The sequence below is a fragment of the Hibiscus syriacus genome, unplaced genomic scaffold (assembly GCF_006381635.1).
Source record: "Hibiscus syriacus cultivar Baekdansim isolate YM2019G1 unplaced genomic scaffold, ASM638163v2 tig00110331_pilon, whole genome shotgun sequence".
In the NCBI taxonomy this organism is placed as follows: Eukaryota; Viridiplantae; Streptophyta; class Magnoliopsida; order Malvales; family Malvaceae; genus Hibiscus; species Hibiscus syriacus.
In genome coordinates, this window is record NW_024062687.1 from 724,086 (window position 1) to 744,791 (window position 20,706).

The 20,706-nt window shown below is 33.0% G+C and overlaps 1 protein-coding gene across 1 annotated transcript; it reads left to right on the forward strand.

Annotated features, from left to right (window-relative positions):
- Positions 1–7,779: 7,779 nt before the first annotated feature.
- LOC120119137 (transcription factor MYB53-like) lies at positions 7,780–8,375 on the forward strand. The gene is made up of 2 exons (XM_039139022.1): positions 7,780–8,168; positions 8,279–8,375. The coding sequence occupies exons 1-2, from the start codon at positions 7,780–7,782 to the stop codon at positions 8,373–8,375; spliced, it is 486 nt and encodes a 161-aa protein (XP_038994953.1).
- Positions 8,376–20,706: the final 12,331 nt, after the last annotated feature.

Genomic DNA, 20,706 nt, shown 5'->3' on the forward strand with positions numbered 1-20,706 from the left:
TTGGGGTTAATTAGAACCCTGTCGAGTTTCCTTGCCAGAAAAGATTTTTGTTGCTTGTTGCTCCATGTGAAATAAGGCCCATAATATTATGAGCTGAATGTTAACTTATAGACTATGATATGATCACAGAATCTCAAAAGACTATCATATCTTAGCCATCATGTTAACATCCTTCTTAGACAAGTGCCAATTTTTTAGCGGAAAATGATGAGTTTGGAATATAATAAATAGTTGGGTGACCATTTTGTAACTCTTAATAGTCGAGGGACTTAACAAAGTAACATTCTATAATCGAAGGACTATTTTATAACTTTTAATAGTCAAGGGACTTGACAAAATAATATCCTATAGTCGGGACCATTTATTTATATATTTAGGAGAAAGTTTAAAGGGTTTAGGTCTTAGTTTTGAAATTTAAAAGAGTTTACTGCAACGGTGCAACCCCTGCTCTAACCATCAATCTGTTGGGTCAAACAGGTCACCATCGCTTCTAGCTTTTGTTTTAATTTTTTTTCTTCTTCTTAAACCACCAGAGGCTTTTCATGGCTAATTCTAAATCAATTTTGGTTAAGATTAAAATATATATTGATAGTGCAACGTGGAAAGTGAACCTTAACGGAGATCAACATCATAATGCAATACAAACGAACAATTAAGACAATGTTATTCAGATGCCCTAGACCCTTACTTACATCATCTTGTTGAATCTTAACCTAGCCATCAAGTAATGGTATTTTCGGAATTCACACCACCTACAAATTATTATAATATTTTTTAGTGGGTAAATTAATAATTTGCATGACTAATTAAATGCATTCACAAGACGTATTATACTTTATTTAAAAAATTATGTTTGTTGAAAAAATACAAATTTCAATATAGATACTAAAATAGACGTGAAAGCTACTTATAAATTATATCATTAATTTATGTATAAGGTTCATATTTTAACATTATAATTAAAGTAAAAGTAAATTGTGTTAGAAGAATTATCTTCATAATAAACTTTTACAATAATTAATTTAGATTAATTGACTAATAAATTGTATATTAATGATTATAATTCAATGATATACATTATTTATATTATATAATATTGTAAAAAATGCTTTTATGAATTTTAATATAATTTCATGTAAGAATCAAACGGTCTCAGTGATTATTGAATTGCTGTTATCTATTGAGGTTTTAGATTCGAGCATGGTGTCCACAGGGGTGTATGAGCCCTCATTATTAGGGATGACAATGGGTCGGGTTAGGATCGTGTTTTTGGTTAACCCAACCCGACCCAATCCGAAAAATATATATTCTCCACCTGACTCTGTCCCGATCCAAATTTTTAGAGTATAAATCCAACCTGATCCGATACAAATAAGGATTTAATTAAAAATAATAATAATAATTTTTAAAATAAATTACATTATTATCCTCAGGTCAAGTCCGATTAGAGTTTTTTTCACCCTCCACCCGAACCCAACCTCACCCTTAAAAATTATATATCCTCCATCCGACTCCGAATCGATTCAAATTTTTAGAGTATAACTTCGACCCGACACTAATAAGGATTTAATTAAAATTAATAATATTTTTAAAAGAAAATTACATTAGTATCCTCGAGTTGGGTAGGATCAGCTTTTTTACCCTCCACCTGAACCTGACCCAACACTACCTCACCCCTTAAAAAATCTAATTGACCTGACCTGAACCCTTTTTTTAAAAATCCAATCCTATCTAGTCAAACCGAGTCAGAACCCGTCGTATTCGGGTTAAATTAACATTTCTACTCATTATCAAATGATTAATAGTCTTTCAAATAGATATCATGTTGTATTCACCGTAGACTAATAAAAAAAGAATGATAAAATATTTAAATATATTAATTTTTTTTCTTTAGAATTTATCAAACTTTTTTTTATTGAATTATAAGTTTGAAAGTAAAATGAGTTTTCAATTTAAATGTCAAAGTTAAATATGATTTATTTGGATTATCAAAATATTATTTTTATATTTTAATTATAATTTTTTTAATATTTGGTAAGACCATAATTTTTTTAAATATTATTATATTTTTCATTACATTTTTAATACTTAAATTTTTATAATATATTTATTTAATACTTATAATATAAAAAAGTTACGTGACATTTCATGATAGTTAAGTTAGAGTTAGATTTCAGATTTGTTTTCTAGAAAATGAATACATATATAAATAACAACCCAAAATATTTTATCCATAGCTGAACATAAATAAAATCTTAAAATAAATATAATTAATAAATAATATAACATAAATTTAAATTTTAAAGTGAACACTTTTTTAAATATAACATGAATCCGCCCAGGTATTCATAAACATTAAAACCGGACTAATACGAATGTACATGTTTTCAAGAGATAAAATTCAAATATTTGATAATTTGATTAATTAATTCCGATGCTTTAGGGTTGACATAACAATCACTATTGCAATCACAAAACGAATCAGTGAACACGTGGATGGCCTCAATGACCTAAAAAAGATCCTATATTCATAATACTGATTAACTAATGTTAATACGTGAAATTGTATAATAATGATCCCTGCAATAATCAATGACGAAATAAAAAAAAAGGATGAGTTGCGTGCATGGGATGGGTTTCAAAGATCATTGGTGACGCCCCACCTCTTTGATCTTATGCCCACCACTGGCTGTTCCACGTAAAGCCCTTGCTTATTTAGATTTTGATTAATTGTTTATTCCATCAAATATAGGAGTAGTTGATTACTATTTTTTTTATTAATTTATGATAATTATAAGATAATATATTTTCGAAGGAATCTATTATTTGATCATAAATACATATCCTAACTAAAATACATGCATCAAATGATATAAATTATAGAGAGCAAGAACGATGAAGAGCATGCAAGAAGAACAACCAAACCTTCTTTAATCTCAGGAATCTTTGATTAAAATATATAATATTGTGTAAATAAATTTTATATAATTTGTGCACCAAATAAAATGTAATTTTTATACTAATTCAATTTATAAAGTATAATATTAAGTAATAATTTATCTTATATTTTACATATTTTATCATACTAATTCAATTTATAAAAAATGCATATTGAATTCATATTATTCTTTCGTATAAGGGAAGCTCTACAAACTTTAGATTTTTTTTAGGCATAATGTCAAAAATAGCCTCTCAATGTTTATCAAAATGATTGTTTTGGTTCTTATTCTTTATTTTGGAGTATCCCCCTAACATTTCACTTTGGGGCAAAAAAGCTCTCTCTCTCTCTCTCTCTCTATATATATATATATATATATATATGAAAACAATTAGTTTTTTTTTGAAATATGGTACTTTGTATTACGAACATTTACAAAGTAAATCACCTCGAGGACCTTATTAAAAAAAACCCCTAATCCTAAATGGGGAAAAAGAGTGTGCCTTGAGGTGGTAGGGGTGTTAAGATTCAATAACCACAAAGCTGAACAACACACAAATCCAAACCTAACCCTACTACAAACCCTAAATCCCTTCCAAGACAGTCAACACAAACAAACTACTAAAATGAACTTAGAACTAAAACAAGATCGAACACCGACTGCATATCCAAAGTAACGAGCCAACACCTCAAACACAACATCACCCACCAGAGCTTGAACAAAGAGAAGCCCTGAGTCATGGAGAACTACACTTTCTGAAAACTAGCTTCCAACAAACTCGTCCAAGGACCGAAACATATCACCAGAGATCAAAGACTGTACGAGCCTACCCCATTAACCCAAATAATAATAAAAATATCCACAAAAATAAGATTGAAAACAGAAGCTTCAATCGAGACCACCCGCACTAAAGAAAGAAAACATCAAATAGAATAAAATAAGTGCCAAAATCCCACCACTTTCATTGATCAATGGACCAACAAAATAAAAACTAGAAACATCATGCATAACCCCCTCAACCGCAGCCCTCCTTTCCACCTCACAATCACTAGCCCCATACTCACAGTCTCCCTTTCATTGACAATGACGCTCCTCTGGAAGAACGAAGCATGCGAAATAACCAAAAAAATCGAAGGAACTTCACCCGCTTCCCCAACGACTGCGCACCACGCTCCGCCCCCCACCGGAGAACCTTCCTCACCAACACAGTTGAAGCTCAAACTACATCTGGCTGCCAATAGTCTCAAACAAAAATATAAAACCAAATAACCAGAGAACTAAAACTTTTGAATCCAACCCAGGTGACCCAATACGTCTCTTGTAAACGCAAAACAATCAAAACACAAACACCCAAACCATGGAAACCTAAGCATCTGCTCTGCCTCCCCATTTCAAGACCCAACTACAAGAGCAGCAAGCACATAACACCCATCTTCCCAAACTATAGACGACACCAACTAAACTAGACAAAGCTAACACAAAACATCTGCAGCAACAACACCCATTCACATGCGACAGACCCCCAATGCACAAGGCAGACACATCCCACTAACGCATGGCCACTTAACCACCACAACCAACAAAATAGTAAACGGAGAAAAGAAGAAAACCCCCAAATAACAGCTTGGCATCATCAAAAAAAACCCCACGAACAAACATCTCAAGACCAAAACCTAAACCCTCACAACCCCTGACAATCACACACCAATCTCACACATATCTGAAGACTCTAGAACCATGAGAACTACACATACAGGACAAACATAAAAATGAATCCAACCTAGAGCCTATTCAACTCTTCTTCTTTGGAAAGAACACTTACAGAAACTCACCATAACGACCCACGTTCTACCATAAACCTTTTAGTATCTAAAAAACTATGAAACTAATTTCAACTTAAACCAAATCTCATGCATGAAATAGTAATCGAAGAAACATAAATAAAATTACAACGTGTAGAGATAGAAACGATCTCACCAAGCTAAAAGAAAACACCCAAACAGTCGAGGCAAAGTTCGAGATGAAAGCCATTAAGAACCCTATTTCCCAAAACACTCCAAAGTGAGCCGACCAAAACCCTTGTTCAGAGAACAAAAAAAGGATTCAACGTCACTATGAAAGCTTTTGAAAACTTGAGAGAAGCAGTCGAGGGAAGGAGGAAAACAACAAGCAAAAACAATGGTGGAGGTGGCCACCGCTTCGTTGAAAGGAACTTTGGAGGATGAACTTGAGAGAAGCATTTTTCAATTAGTTAATACGCTATTAACACTCCAAAATAGGAGTCTTTTTTAACTTAAAATTAAACTTTGAGGGCTAAAATATCCCAAAAAATAAAGGCCAAAGTGATTATTCTATCAAATATTAGGGGCCTCTTTGCTCTAAAATGAAATATTGGGACCAAAATACTCCAAAAAAATAGGGGCAAAATTATCATTTTAATAAACGTTGGGGCTAATTTTTGCATTATGTTTTTTTTACAAACTCTGCGATTCTTTCTAGGTATGTTTTTAGTACGTTTCATATTTGGCTTAATTATAAAATAAGTTCCTAAACTATACCGGTTTTTTCAAATATGTGCATAATTTTTTTAATCATCCAGGTGCCTAACGTTACAAACGTTACCATTTTAGGTGCCTGAGAGATAATTATTGTTAAAAAGATTTCATTAAGTGAAATGTGTCAAGCTCTGGTAGTTTTGACTTTTTTAAAAAATATTAATTTATTAAAAAACCCTATTTTTCTAATATTATAAAAAAGTCACAAATCCCTAGAAATCTCAATTCTCTAACTCTAACCCTAACCCTAACCCTAACCTCTCTTGCAAGCCATGGCCATCGACGCCAACATCGTTCTTACCATCTCTCTAGTCGGTTGTCGTCTCCCTTGCCATCGTACGCATTGTTGGATCGTATAAGTGTCACGAATTTGGAGGTTTCTAATCACTGGAGATGCGATTTTGGGTCATGATTTTACCGTTTCCTTCATTGAAAATACGACGTTAATGTTCAGGTTCGGCTTGTCATATGGTAGTGGTCCGATCGACGTCAAATAGTGATGATCGATGTTGGTTTAGAGATTGAATTTAGAGGTTTTAAAGTTTTGATGTATTTTTTAGTTTTTTGAAAATTTTTGGGGTTTATTTATAAAATATATAACTTTATTTTTTATCTTAAATAATTTTTTTTAAAAGTATCATAACATGACACGTGTCACTTAACTGTGGAATTTAACGACCATTAAGTCTCAGACATCTAAAGTGGTAACGTTTGTAACGTTAGACACATGGATAATTCAAAGAAAAGTTTGAGCACCTATATAAAAAAAGGTGATATAATTTGGGCATTTATTTTATAATTAACCATTCATATTTTTGTCATGTGCATATAATGCTTTGGGACATAATGTATTTAAATTATTTTTATCATATTTTAAATTATTTTATATTTCGCATTCTTTGTCATAGTATTTTAGTTTTATTTATTTAGAACCAGTTAAGGTGACATCAGTTATAGAAGGAAAGATTATTATTTTTAGAGGTCTTTAGTTCGAGCGGTTATGTCTGTAAGTGTGTGTATGTTGTTAATAAGTTAAAAAAATTCTTAACAGATACTACCATGTAATCACTTCAATCTACTAAAAAATAGTTTTATTTATTTAAAAATATCAAAATAGTATTTATTTAAAAATTGAATCATTAAAACTGGAATATATTTACATATAATATAGGTTTAATTATAAAATAAGTGTACAAACTATACATCTTGTCCCAAATAGGTGCTAATTTTTTTTTGAATAATCCAGGTGTCTAATATTACAAACCTACCACTTTAGGTGTCCGAGCTATAACTGTCGTTTTCCTTAAGTTACATGTTTCATGTTCTGGTAATTTTAAAATTTTTATTTTTTTTAAATTTAAAATATTATTATATTTATAAAAAAACCCTAATTTTTCTTAAATTACAAAAAACCCTAATTTTTCTTAAATTATAAAAAACCCTAATTTTTCTTAAATTACAAAAAACCCTAAATATCTAAAAATCCTAAATCTCTAACCCTAAACCATCAACATCATCCTTTTCGACACGACCACCATTGTCGACACCGACCTTACCATCTTCCTAACCATACACTGCCATTCTTGCTATTGATTAGCCATCGAGATCACATAGGGTCACAATTTGCAACGTAGGGTTCGTCGAGGTACACATGTCGATTGATCGTAATTTCATAGAGTTATCGATTGTCGAGTGGAATTTCGTGGACAACAAAGGGCATCCATCGGTGTTGGTTTATGGTTTGAAATTTTTGAATTTTTTAAATATAATTTTAATTTTTTATTTTAAATAAAAATTTAAATTACCATAACATGATAGTGTCCTTTAATGGAAGAATTTAACGATTGTTATAACCGAGAAACTTAAAGTGCTATTGTTTGTAACATTAGGCATCTGGATGATTCAAGAAAATAAATAAATTGGACACCTATTTGAGACATGAGGTATAGTTTGGACACTTATTTTATAATTAAGCCTATAATACATTAGATTTAAAATTTTAATTTTTTATGTAAAATGAGTGTATATCCTAGTTGTTTTAATTTTCTTTTCTTACCCAACAAATAAAAATTAATAAAGACTGCAAATGAGATGCTTTACGTCATGGATTACTATAAAACAGACAAGCATTTATAATTTCTGTCGGAACTTATTTCACTTGCTTATTTATTGTGAGTTATAATTTACAATTAGATCATTAAATCTTATTAAACAAATTAGTATAAATTATAGATGTTACATTAAAGAACTTTTGGAACATTCATTTGAAGAAGAAACTCATCCAAATGGGGATCGATCCCATGACTCATAGGCCTCGAACTGATATGCTCTCCAGTTTGCCTTATCTCATAGCTTTGGCTAACCTAAAAGAGCTTATGGATCAGCACCCATGGGAGGAACAGGCTTTAAAGCTTAAAGCTGAAGCTGTTCAAATGGATAAGCTTCAAAGTTTGCAATATCTTCTTCAACTAAACTCAGCTTCCATTTCATGTAGTTCCAATAGCATTAATATGCACAATACTTTCAATTCTAACGTGGACGCCATTAATCTTTTAAACCCAGCTTCTCCAATCAAGGATCCATCTCTGCTAGATATAGCAGCAGCAGCGGCTTCTCTTCAAGGTCTCCGTGATTCAACTATCCCTTTCCCTCGTTTACCAGACCTACAAGTCCCGTTCGGCATCGACCATCAACGAAAAACGATATCAACAAGCTCAATAACCCATCTGTAACTACTTTTCCATCCGTTGGAGTGAATTTGACACACAATTTGGGGGTTGCTAGCTGTTCTTCAAGTTATAATGGAGAAGCTGATATTTCGGTTTGGCCTCATGATGATCATCTCATCTTCGAAGACCCTTTGTTCCATGAGCTTTCCTAGCTAGCTTAATCTTTTGAATATGTTGATTTGAAATCTCAGGTTTGCGGTTCTCATTTTTCAGTGCATCTGTTTCTACACATAGAGTGTTAAATTATGTGTGTGTGTGAATAATCCTTTCTAAAACATCAAAAACATTAATTAATGTATCATTACATATCTATAAGATTGAGTTTCATGTTTTTCTTACATACATACATAGACATCCTTGTATGCATGCATGTTCGGAGACATTATCTTTGTTTCTTTTAGCTAATTTCAACAATGGAAAAAAAATGTTCCTTTCTGTTCTCCCTCTTGTCGTTTTTGCCTTTCTTCTGCAAACGCGAACAATAACTTTATCCTACAGGTTCAAGCTGTACAGAAAAGTTAATTACTATGTATATTGGAAGTGAACCTTGATTCTATGCTATAACAAAAAACTGTCTAAGATGACTCGACATCGGATCGGAGTCGGACTGTTCCGGCAATGTAACTCCGGTATGTCTGATTGTTTTCCATCGAATTAACTCAAGTGTTTAGTCGGTTCAACCACTAAAGTGACATTAATAGCTGCTAGTTCATGTTCATATTTGCTTAAAGTAGCTTGTAGATCTCTCTCCTTTCCTCCCTTATTTTTGTAATGTTTTGGTAAGTGTTTTCTTAGAATTTATAAACTTATTGACATTAAACATACTTTTTTCACTTATCGGTTTCATTGATTGAAATAGCTGAGTTTTATATGGTAAAAAAGGTTCTAATTTAATGTTCCGGAACATTTTAAAGAGTGGTATTTCAACGTTTAAAACAATTGTTTTTGACTTCATGTGAACAAAGGGAAATGCAAATGAAAATACAAGGAAGAAAACCTACAAAACTATTTACTTTTTAGGTTTGGACACGATGAGCTCGTAAATACTCCTGCTGTTCACATACATACATACATATATATTACTTTATAAATGTAAGTAATTAATTACTATATAACTGAGGGTAAGTTAGATCAAGACGTCGACCCAACCTTACTATCCAACCACTCTACAAGAAATACTTAAATGAAAATATTCCTTTGATTTTTTGTATTCGAAGTTGGAGCATGAAATAAGAAAACAGAGGCAAATAGTGGGGGGATAATACATGCGCACCGGTTAATTATCCCAATAGGGCAAGTTATTTTTTATTTTGGGATCTACTGCAAAAGTTATAGTGTAGTTGGAACTTGAAAATAATTTTTTAATGGGCTGTGGGACATGGGTCCCAGGGGCGGAATATATTTAATACATTATAATTTTTTTTGGAATTTTAAAAAATATTGTAATATATATATGGCCATAGAACTCGGCTCGCCGGCGTGACGAGTTCCAAAGGATAAAAAATTTGAAAATTTCGATCGTTGGGGGTACTGTTGGCCGACGGTCAATTTTTTTTTAAAATTCAATGGAACTCGTTACACCGGTGTGACGAGTTCCAACGGCTATTTTGGGAAATGATTTTAGTATAAATAGAGGTTTAGGGTGAAGCTTTTAATATATGAGAGTGAGAAAAATTGAGATTATCAAATAATGTGTCGTGAGAAAATTTTGGGTATGATTTGGCGAATGTTGTTTATGGGTTTGACAACACCGAATCAGAGATCGACAATTCGGATTCAAGCTCTTCTTCAGATGAAGAGTGGGAAAAAGAGGCAATAAAGTACATAGTTGGGGAGCATAAGAAGAAGAATATGAAAATGGAAAAGAAGAAGTATGAAGATTTACGTAAGCGGCGTAGCAAACGACTCGTTGAGAGGCAAGAAAAAAAATTAGTATAGAAATTGAGAAGAAGAAGACGACGAAAGAAAAATACGAAGGTGTGTTAATCTGACATAGTGAACAAATTGAAGAGAGATCTAAAAAAATAAAAAATGACATATGTACAAATATTGATTTGTATTGTTTTAATTTATGTATGAAGTTGTCTTTATTAATTAAGTAATTATTGGATTAAGTAAACTTATTTAGTAATAGTTTGCAAATATATAAGAATTGAAGTGAAAGTTTGAAGTAATGATGTTCAACTAAAAAACTCATAAACATAATAGGAAGAGTACAAGTTAAAAAAACATAGTTAGAGTACAAACTAAAAACATAGTGAAAAACATAGTTAAAAGAGAAAAAGTAAAAAGATAACATAATATTTTTTAAGGGCTATTTTAGCGTCCATCCCGATATTTAGGAAGATGAGGACAATGCTTTCTGTTATGCCCTTCACCTCTGTAGTGGCTACAAAGTTTTGGTAGACCTGACTCTCTTTGAGGATCATCTATATCGATACGAATTCTGCTAGATTCAGGTTGACCTCTTAACTTCCTACGCAATTTAGGATTTGGCAACCATTCTTCAAAAATTGTTGATGTAGGCCAGTATGCTTCATTTGGGATGTACTTAAAGTCACAACTGTAAATGTTACGCATAGCGTGCAAGCTATAACAATCATCAACATATAAGTATACGTCAATATTAATATGCATATATGCAGCAACAGTGTGAGCGCATGGGAATCTAAAAACTTGAATCAACCATAATCACACCATCTTCTATTCAGATTACTAGTGTACGTTGTAGAATTACCTCACTCATGTGGCCAAACTAGTGCTTGGACAAAGAAATCAAAATCAAGTTTGGTAAAATTATGGACAAACATTGATGTCGCATGTGTTTGATTCTTTTGCACTACCTTTTCTAAATCTGGAGCCCAATTTCTACCATCGCTGATCATGACATCTATTTGCACACTTTTGTCTGCCCATACTTTGCCCAACCTAAAGTATGTCTCCCTAACAATACTTGCTATCGGGAGATGTCGAGTCCCTTTCACCACTGAGTTGATATATTCGGCAAGGTTGGTAGTCATATAGCCGTAACATCGTCCCTCAACATCATATGCTTGTGACCATCTCTCCCTAGGGATTTTAGCAGCAAATTCATACACATCATCTCCATATATTCTCAAATTTTCTAGCCGTGCACGGAAGTTTGGTTGCAGTAAAACATACCCTAAAAAGTAATAAAATAAATGTTATTAAAAAATACAAAAAAAAGAACATAAATAAACATAAATAATTAATGAGAAATGACATAATAGTTACCCATATTGATAATCTCTTTTTTGATCTTTTTCTGCTTAAACCTCTTCATAGCATTAGACACAATATGGCGTATACAATATGTTGAATATGCATGGGGAGGCGTTCATTTACTTTTCGGTCTAGAAATTGTGTTTAACAACCCAGACGACTGATCTGAGATCATGCAAATCCCATCTTGAGTGACAACATAGAAACACAAGTTGGAGAAAAAGAAATTCCAAGTTTCATGATCCGATTTATTTTTAACAATGGAGAAGGCAATGGGGAAAATATTTCTGTCTCCATCTTGTGTAACGACTATCATCAAGACGTGTCTGTAGAGCCCATACAGAAAAGTCTCATCGACTTAAATCATTTGTTTGCAAAATTGAAACCCTTCAATAGATGACTTAAACATCTAGAACAAGTCACCAAAAATTCTATTTCTAGGTGTCGTAACCGGTTTTCGTCCGGACACGAAATATTAATTGGCGGGAAAAATGATGTGAATAAATGGTTTTTAAAATAATTTGGGAGTCGCCATCGGCCTTTTGAGTTAGGTAGGTTGAATACCTAAAAATTATTTTTTAAAAGAGTTTTAAGAAAACATCAATTAAAAAATGAACTGATCTGCGTTTATAACCAAAAATTTGTTTTTTTTAATAATAAAAAAGGATTCGTGGTCGGTTATGTTTAGGGAAGGATTAGCACCCCTACAATGCCCAAAATTGGTACTTTTTAATTATAAATTGTCTCTATTATTAAAATTTAAAAAATTCAAAATATATTTAATTTATAATCTTATTATTTAAAAAAAAAATATTTATTTATTTAAAAATATCAGAAAAGGACTTCTAGGTGATAATAATTTTTTATAATATTTAATTTTAAAATACCAGAGTAGGACATTCAGTTGTATTAAGACTGCCCTTTTCTTCGATATTGAAAAATAAATGTTAAAATATTTTTTTTAATAAATATTTATTTATTATATATATATTTATGACTACATAATAAAAATATTTAAATATATAAACAAGTAAAATTAAAATAGAAATACAATTAGAACGATATATTTAAACGCAGTAAAATAAATGAAAACATTTAAAATTAGTGACTAAATTATAGTAAAATTAAAATTAAAAACCAAATTCATAATTAATCAAAATTATAGGGATTAAACATGCTATTTTCTTATTTTATTAATTTAGTGACTAAAATAAAACTTATCTAAAATTCGAATATCAGATTAAAATAAATTAAAAATATAAACTCGGGATTAAATATTAATTCTTAAAAATTAACGGACTAAATCTGTTATTTACCCTAAATATATTATTTTAATATAAAGGACTAAAATAAATAAAATTAAAGTTAAAGAACCGAATTAAAAGGATTATAAACTTGATTTAGTGACTAAAATGTAAAAAATTACAAGTTGGAATGGCTTCGGGCGGGGTTTACCCTTTATGAAATTACAGAAATACCCTCCCCGAAACGACGTCGTTTGGGAGAGGGTATTAATACCCTAACCGGCTGGCCCTACGGGCCAGCTTCTCATTTTTTTTATTTATGTTCTCTCTCTAACAGAGAGAACAAAATTCTCTCTGCCTTCTCTCTAGCTTCCCTCATCGGAGGGAAGCCGGTCACCGGACGGCAACCGTCTGCCGCCGTGACCCTCACCGCCGGCCACCGCATCCGGTGGCCGAAATTTTTTTTACACCATTAGATAGATCGGACTGTCCTAAGGACGGTTCCGGTGCTCTTTTCTCCTGAATGGCTCCTGATCGGAGCGAATCTAAAGAAGTACCTTCGGTTTCCGAAGGTTTTGGTGACGTTTGAAAGATCCGGTGACTTCCTCGGTAAGCTTCTTTCCTTTCTTTTTGTTTCTGTTTTGGTTTTTGCTGGTTGGGGAACGTTTGCTCTCTGTTTTCTGTCTCTCTTTGTCTCTGTGTGTCTCTCTATCTCTCTGTCTCTGTCTCTGTCCTCTGTTTTTTTTTCAGGTTGGGTGATGGCTTTATAGCCATCACCGGCACTCGTCTCAGACCGGTCCGAAGAGCGGATTTCGGTGAGTCACCGATCTATGTGGTGACTCACTGCTAGAGTAACAACGTGGGTGACCATCTGGGTCTTTTGGAGGCTTCGATGGAGGCGTGGCACTGGCAGCAGAGGTGGCTGGAAGCTGGACCGTTGGCTGAGGCGGCTAGAGGCAGAGGCGGCTGCGCATGGGGCTAGGGTTAGAAAACCCTAACTGAAACCCTAAATGTTTTGGGTTTCAGTTTGGTTTGGGCCGGAAAATTAGGCTTGTAATTTTTTATTATTATTTATATATATATTTAATATATTTAATAATAATAATAATAATAATATTTATAATAATAATAATAATAATAATAATAATTATAATAATAATAAATAAATCAATATGGGTAAAAAATTAGTATCTTTAGCTGCCCCTCTTTGCTCATTCTTGTGTTAACAGGAATAGGGCAAAGATGAAAAGATAATAAATTTTTTTTATCCATTTGGCTTTACTTGATTATGATGGAGATGTTGAATAAATTCTTCTCTTTCTTCAGATGAGTTCTTCTTATTATGAATTTTCCACTGGGGATGATGTTGACCTCTTTCCTTCTGTGACAGAGTCAAAAGGTTGAATAAGCTCTTCTTATTATGAACTTCCTCTTCTTCAGATGAGTTCTTCTTATTATGAACTTTCTCTGGAAATTTTAATCCATCAAGTGATAGATTTGAGCGAAAGGTTGAACAAATTCTTCTCATTATGAACTTCTTCATCCTTCTTCAGATGATTTCTTCTCATTATGAACTCCTCTGGAAAAGCTGACCCATCAAGTGATGGATTTGAGCAAAAAGTTGCACAAATTCTTCTCATTATGAACTTCTTCTTCTTTCTTCAGATGAGTTCTTCTCATTATGAACTCTACCTGGAAATTATAATCCATCAAGTGATAGATTTGAGCAAAAGGTTGAACAAATTCTTCTCATTATGAACTTCTTCTTCCTTCTCAGATGACGAGTTCTTCTTATTATGAACTCTACCTGGTAATGCTGATCCATCAAATGATGAATTTAAACAAAATGTTGAACAAATTCTTCATTCTTCAGATGACGAGTTCTTCTCATTATGAACTCTACCTGACAATGTTAATCCATCAAATGATGAATTTAAACAAAAGGTTGAACAAATTCTTCTCATTATGAACTTCTTCTTCCTTCTTCAGATGACGAGTTCTTCTTATTATGAACTCTACCTGGTAATGCTGATCCATTGAATGATGGATTTAAATCTTTGCTAAAATCTTTGAAATTCCTGTCAAAACTCAACATGGATGAGAATGAATGAAAATGCACCTATTTTTGCAAATGCCTAAATATGATGCATGACTGTTAAGTTATTTGATTCAGATTGGTGAACTGAATATTCTTCAGTTGTAGAAACCCAATAAATCTTTCTTCTTCATATCAGAGAATCTATCATCTTTGACAAATGTAGATATAAATATAATGTCACAAAACCTCTTGAGAATAAAACTCAATAGTATAGGCTTTTGAAAAGCTTGCATTCATGCAACATGTTGATTCTGATAACAACTCATCTGATTATGAAGTGACCTTTTCAGATGATTTCACAGATATCGATAGTTATTTTAAATACCGAGAAATCTTGAATTCTGATTCTGATGAGGAGAATAAACTGTTATACTTGACAAAAATGGAATTCTCAGAGGTTGAAGCTTCAATAGCCATGGAGAGATGTGGTTCAGATTCATCAATTGCAGAATTGACAAATTTTATATATGCTGCTCAAATGACTAAGGCTTCTGACGCACTTCTTCCGATAAAAGATGGGAAGCCATTATGCAATGATCCTAATTACAAGAAAAGGCGAAACTTGGGCTATGATTTTTGGGAAAGGAATAAACAGAAGAAGCTTGAAAAGAAGCTTCTTAATGAAGACGATCATGCAGTTCATCTTTTAATTCCAATGATTGGTTCTGTAGTTCCTACCAAACCAGATCAGATAACTCAAAGAACACTTCCAGAAGATGCTATTGAGTCTCCTTATTTCTACTATGAGCAAATTCATCTTTCAAATCCAATGATTGGTTCTGTGGTTTCATACTAAACCAGATCAGATAACTCAAAGAACACTTCCAGAAGATGCTATTGAGTCTCCTTATTTCTACTATGAGCAAATTCATCTTTCAAATTCAATGATTGGTTCTGTGGTTTCATACTAAACCAGATCAGATAACTCAAAGAACACTTCCAGAAGATGCTATTAAGTCTCCTTTATCTTTCTATGAGCAAATTCATCTTTCAAATTCAATGATTGGTTCTGTGGTTTCATACTAAACCAGATCAGATAACTCAAAGAACACTTCCAGAAGATGCTATTAGCACATTTATCTTTCAAATTCAATGATTGGTTTTACCAAACCAGATCAGATAACTCAAAGAACACTTCCAGAAGATGCTATGAGCACATGGCATTTGTTCCAATTAATGTTTGGACTGGGAGTATTTATTCGATGTAAAGCCAGAATTTGTAGATTCGAAGCATTTTCATGCTACTACACTGAAAAGGGCTATATTCATAATTCTGCCAATTAAGAACATATTTTCTCTTATTCTGCTTCCTCCATGTGCTGATGCTTTTCCATTGACAAAGAAATGATGGCCTTCTTGGAATCCAAGAACAAAGTTGAACTATTTATAAACATGTACAGGGAGTGCCAAATTGACAGAAAGGATCTGTATAGAGACATGTTTCTCAGTGATGTCAATGTCTTGTTTCTTTTTGCTGGAATCAGTGCTGCAAAGATCGTCTTCTACTGTCTTAGTATATCTTTGAAAACAGATGTGCAAGAACTGAATGGTGATCGGTTAGAGCAATTGATGAGTAGATTTGGCGAATTCGACCTTGTTGTCGGTAGCATCCCGTGTAACAATCTTAATGTTCATGGCTTTAAGATGGTGATGATTTGCTTACTTTATATTCCATGCTTTTAAAAGGTATTAACATAAAGTGATATTCAGAAATCTTTAATTTATTTCAAAATTATGTTAATTCAATAAAAGAGTAAATTGAATTTTCTAAAATAAATTGAATCTCAAATAAATTGAACTTGAAATAGATAGAATTGTTTTCAAAGTTATGGCAAGCATAAGAATGATAAAAATTCAAATGTCTTAACAAATTATTAGCATAAGTATTTCTAAATTAATCAAGTTGACACAATTTAGAGAAATGATGTAAGCTTTTGTCTGGAATATCTCAAACGTTGTCAAAATGCTTGTAGATGTGAAGTTTCTCCCAAACTGTCAAAATCTTAAGAGAGTTCAATTGCCAGATGCCTAATATCAACCTGCATTTGAGCCGCCTTTTCAGGTTTTCAACTCAAATCCTTCATTTGGTTACAAGATGCCCTTTGCGGGTTTTCACCTTGACCCCCCCTTTTTCTTCTTCTTTTTTTTTTTCTCTTTTTTTTTTTTTCTTTTTTTCTTTTCTTTCTTTTTTCTTTTTTTTTCTTCAAGCATAATATTTCTTGACAGAATCCGAATTTATTGGATTTCTCAGAATTTTTCCATCCATTTCTGCCAAGATCAATGCTCCTCCGGAAAAGGCCTTTTTTACAACGTATGGCCCTTCCCAATTAGGCATCCATTTCCCACGGAAATCTTTATGTATAGGCAAGATATTTTTTAGTACTAGATCACCCTCTTGGAATTCTCTTGGATGTACTTTTTTGTCATGAGACTTCATCATCCGTTTTTGATACATCTGTCAATGGCAAATAGCTTTCAATATTTTCTCCTCAACAAGGTTCAATTGATCAACTCTAGCTTGGATCCATTCAGATTCATCCAATTTTGTTTCTCTCAATATTCGAAGCGATGGAATCTCAACTTCAATTGGTAAGACTGCTTCCATCCCGTAGACTAAAGAAAAAGGTGTTGCCCCAGTAGATGTTCGAACAGTAGTTCGGTATGCGTATAGAGCAAAAGGTAACTTCTCGTGCCAATCTTTGTAAGTTTCAGTGGTCTTTGTAATGATTCTCTTGATGTTCTTATTTGCTGCTTCAACTGCCCCATTCATCTTTGGACGATACGCCACTGAATTTGCATGTTTGATCTTAAACTGTGCACAAAGTTCGGACATCATTTTTTTGTTCAGATTCAGAGCATTATCTGTAATGATTCTTTCTGGTAGGCCATACCGGCAAATTATCTCTTTCTTTATGAATTTGTAGACTGTGGACCTCTTAATATTGGTATATGAAGCAGCTTCAACCCATTTGGTAAAATAATCAATTGCCACAAGAATGAAACAATGTCCATTCGATGCTTTTGGTGTGATTGCACCAATGACATCTATTCCCCACATAGAAAATGGCCAGGGTGCTGTCATTATATGTAAAGGAGATGGGGGTACATGAATCTTGTCTGCATATATCTGGCATTTATGACATTTCCTTGCATAATCAATGCAATCTGTGTGCATGGTAGCCCAATAGTATCCATATCTCATTATTTTTCTGGCCATGGAAAGACCATTTGCATGTGTTCCAAATATTCCACTGTGTACTTCTTCAATGATGCTTCTAGCTTCGCTGGTATTTAAACACCTCAATAGAATTTGATCATTGCTTCTTCTATACATAATCTCTCCATCAAGAAAATATCCAGCAGCCATTCTTCTCAAGGTTCTTTTATCAATTTCCGATGCATTTGGTGGATAACTTTGATTTTGATATATTGCAGAATATCATGATACCATGGTTTACCATCTACTTCTTCTTCCACACTATAACAATGTGCAGGAATTTCATATACTTGCATTTTGATTGGCATCATATCAACTTTTTTAGTTGCTTGAAACATAGCAGCTAATGTAGCCAAAGCATCTGCCATTTGATTTTCTTCTCGAGGGAGATAATTGAAGGTAACTTTCTCAAATTCTTTCACTAATTCGAGGGTAAAATTTCAATATTCCAACAATTTGGGATCTTTTGTTTCCCATTCTCCTCGCAATTGATACACCACTAACGATGAATCTCCATATATTTTGAGACATTTGATTTTTCTTTCTATAACTGCTTTCAATCCCATGACACAAGCTTCATATTCTGCCATGTTATTGGTGCAAAAGAACTCCAGTCTACTTGTAAAGGGATAATAAACATTTTCTGGAGAAATTAACACTGCCCCAATTCCTCGTCCCAAAGCATTGGATGCTCCGTCAAAGTAAAGCTTCCAAGATGCAAATGTGTCATTTGTTCTGACTTCTTCATTCATGGATATACACAACAAATCTTCATCAGGAAAATTGAAACTCAAAGGCTGATAATCATTTGATACACGACTGGCCAGAAAATCAACTATGACACTTCCTTTTATCGCTTTTTGGTTGACATATACAATATCAAACTCAGATAATAACATCTGCCATCTAGCCATTCTGCCTGTCAAAGCTGGTGATTCCATTAAGAATTTCAAAGGATCAAGTTTTGATATCAGCCAAGTAGTATGGTATAACATATATTGTCTGAGTCTTCGAGTAGTCCATACCAAAAGCTCAACATAATTTTTGTATTGGTGGATATCGAATTTCACAATCAGTAAATTTCTTGCTCAAATAATAAATAGCTTTTTCTTTCCTTCCAGATTCATCATGCTGTCCTAGTACACATCCCATCGAATTTTCGAAGACCGTCAAGTAGAGAATTAACGGTCTATCAGGCATTGGTGATACTAAAATGGGGGCATTGGATAAATATTTCTTAATAATATCCAAAGTTTCTTGGCATTCTTCATTCCAGACTTCAGGATTGTTCTTTCGAAGTAATTTGAACACTGGATCACATTTGTCAGTTAATTGAGAAATGAACCGAGATATATAATTTAATCTTCCCAAAAAGCCTCGAACTTCTTTTTTTGTATTGGGTGGTGGAAGATCTTGAATTGCTTTTACTTTATCTGGATCAATCTCGATTCCTTTTTTGCTGACCACAAATCCTAAAAGTTTCCCGGAAGTTACCCCGAAAGTGCATTTTGCGGGGTTGAGCTTTAATTGATACTTCCTCAATCTCTGGAAAAGCTTTCTCAAATTTTGAATATGTTCTTCTTCAGTTCAGGATTTGGCAATCATGTCATCTACATATACTTCAATCTCTTTGTGCATCATGTCATGAAACAAAGTTACCATGGCTCTTTGATATGTTGCCCCTGCATTTTTCAATCCAAATGGCATCACTTTATAACAGAATATGCCCCACATGGTTACAAATGTTGTTTTTTTCCATGTCTTCAGGATTCATTTTTATCTGATTATATCCTGAAAAGCCATCCATAAAGGAAAACCATGCGTGTCCTGCAGTATTGTCTACCAATGTGTCTATGTGAGGTAATGGAAAGCTATCTTTCGGACTAGCTTTGTTGAGATCTCTGTAATCCACACACATTCGAACTTTCCCATTTTCTTTGGTACGGGAACAATGTTGGCTACCCATTCTGGGTATTTAGCTGCCTGTAGGAAACCTGCATTGATCTGTTTCATCACTTCCTCTTTGATCTGCAACAACATTTCTGGCCTCATTCGTCTGAGCTTTTGTTGGACCGGTTTATATTCTGGATTGATTGGAAGCTTGTGTATCACTATATCTGTGCTTAAACCAGGCATATCTTGATAAGACCAGGCAAAGATATCTTTGAACTCTTGAAGGAGATTTATCAATTCTTGTTTTATCTGGATTGTCAGAGTAGTACCAATTTTCACCTCTTTCATTTCTTCATCTGTTCCCAAATTCACAGTCTCAATCTCTTCTTTGTGGGGTAGAATTTGTTTGTCTTCTTTTTCTACCAATCTTAATAGTTCAGTAGGAACATCACATTCCAGTTCATCCTCACACCCATTGATTTCTTCCAGACATATAGGTTGCTCTAAATTTATCTCTTGATTAAATTTAGGAATAAACATGCTATTAACACGGTGACACCTGCAAATTTAAGTCAGACATATTTCTGAAAGAATATAGTAAATTTATGAAATAAATAAATGTAAAAATGTAAGAAAATGTAAAGAATGATTGCCATCTGAAAATTTTAAAGAAAATTTCTTATATTTAACATAATTCCTTTACAAGATAACAAAAGTTTTCATATTTTGAGCTAAACATAAAGATTAGTTCTGAATATTACTCTGTGTTAATATTAAAAACTATAGGA

Coding starts and splice junctions, on each gene's coding strand:
- LOC120119137 (XM_039139022.1), top strand. CDS start 7,780: ATGGGGATCGATCCCATGACTCATAGGCCTCGAACTGATATGCTCTCC. Junction 8,169..8,278: donor TTACCAGACCTACAAGTCCC/GTTCGGCATCGA, acceptor GGGGGTTGCTAG/CTGTTCTTCAAGTTATAATG.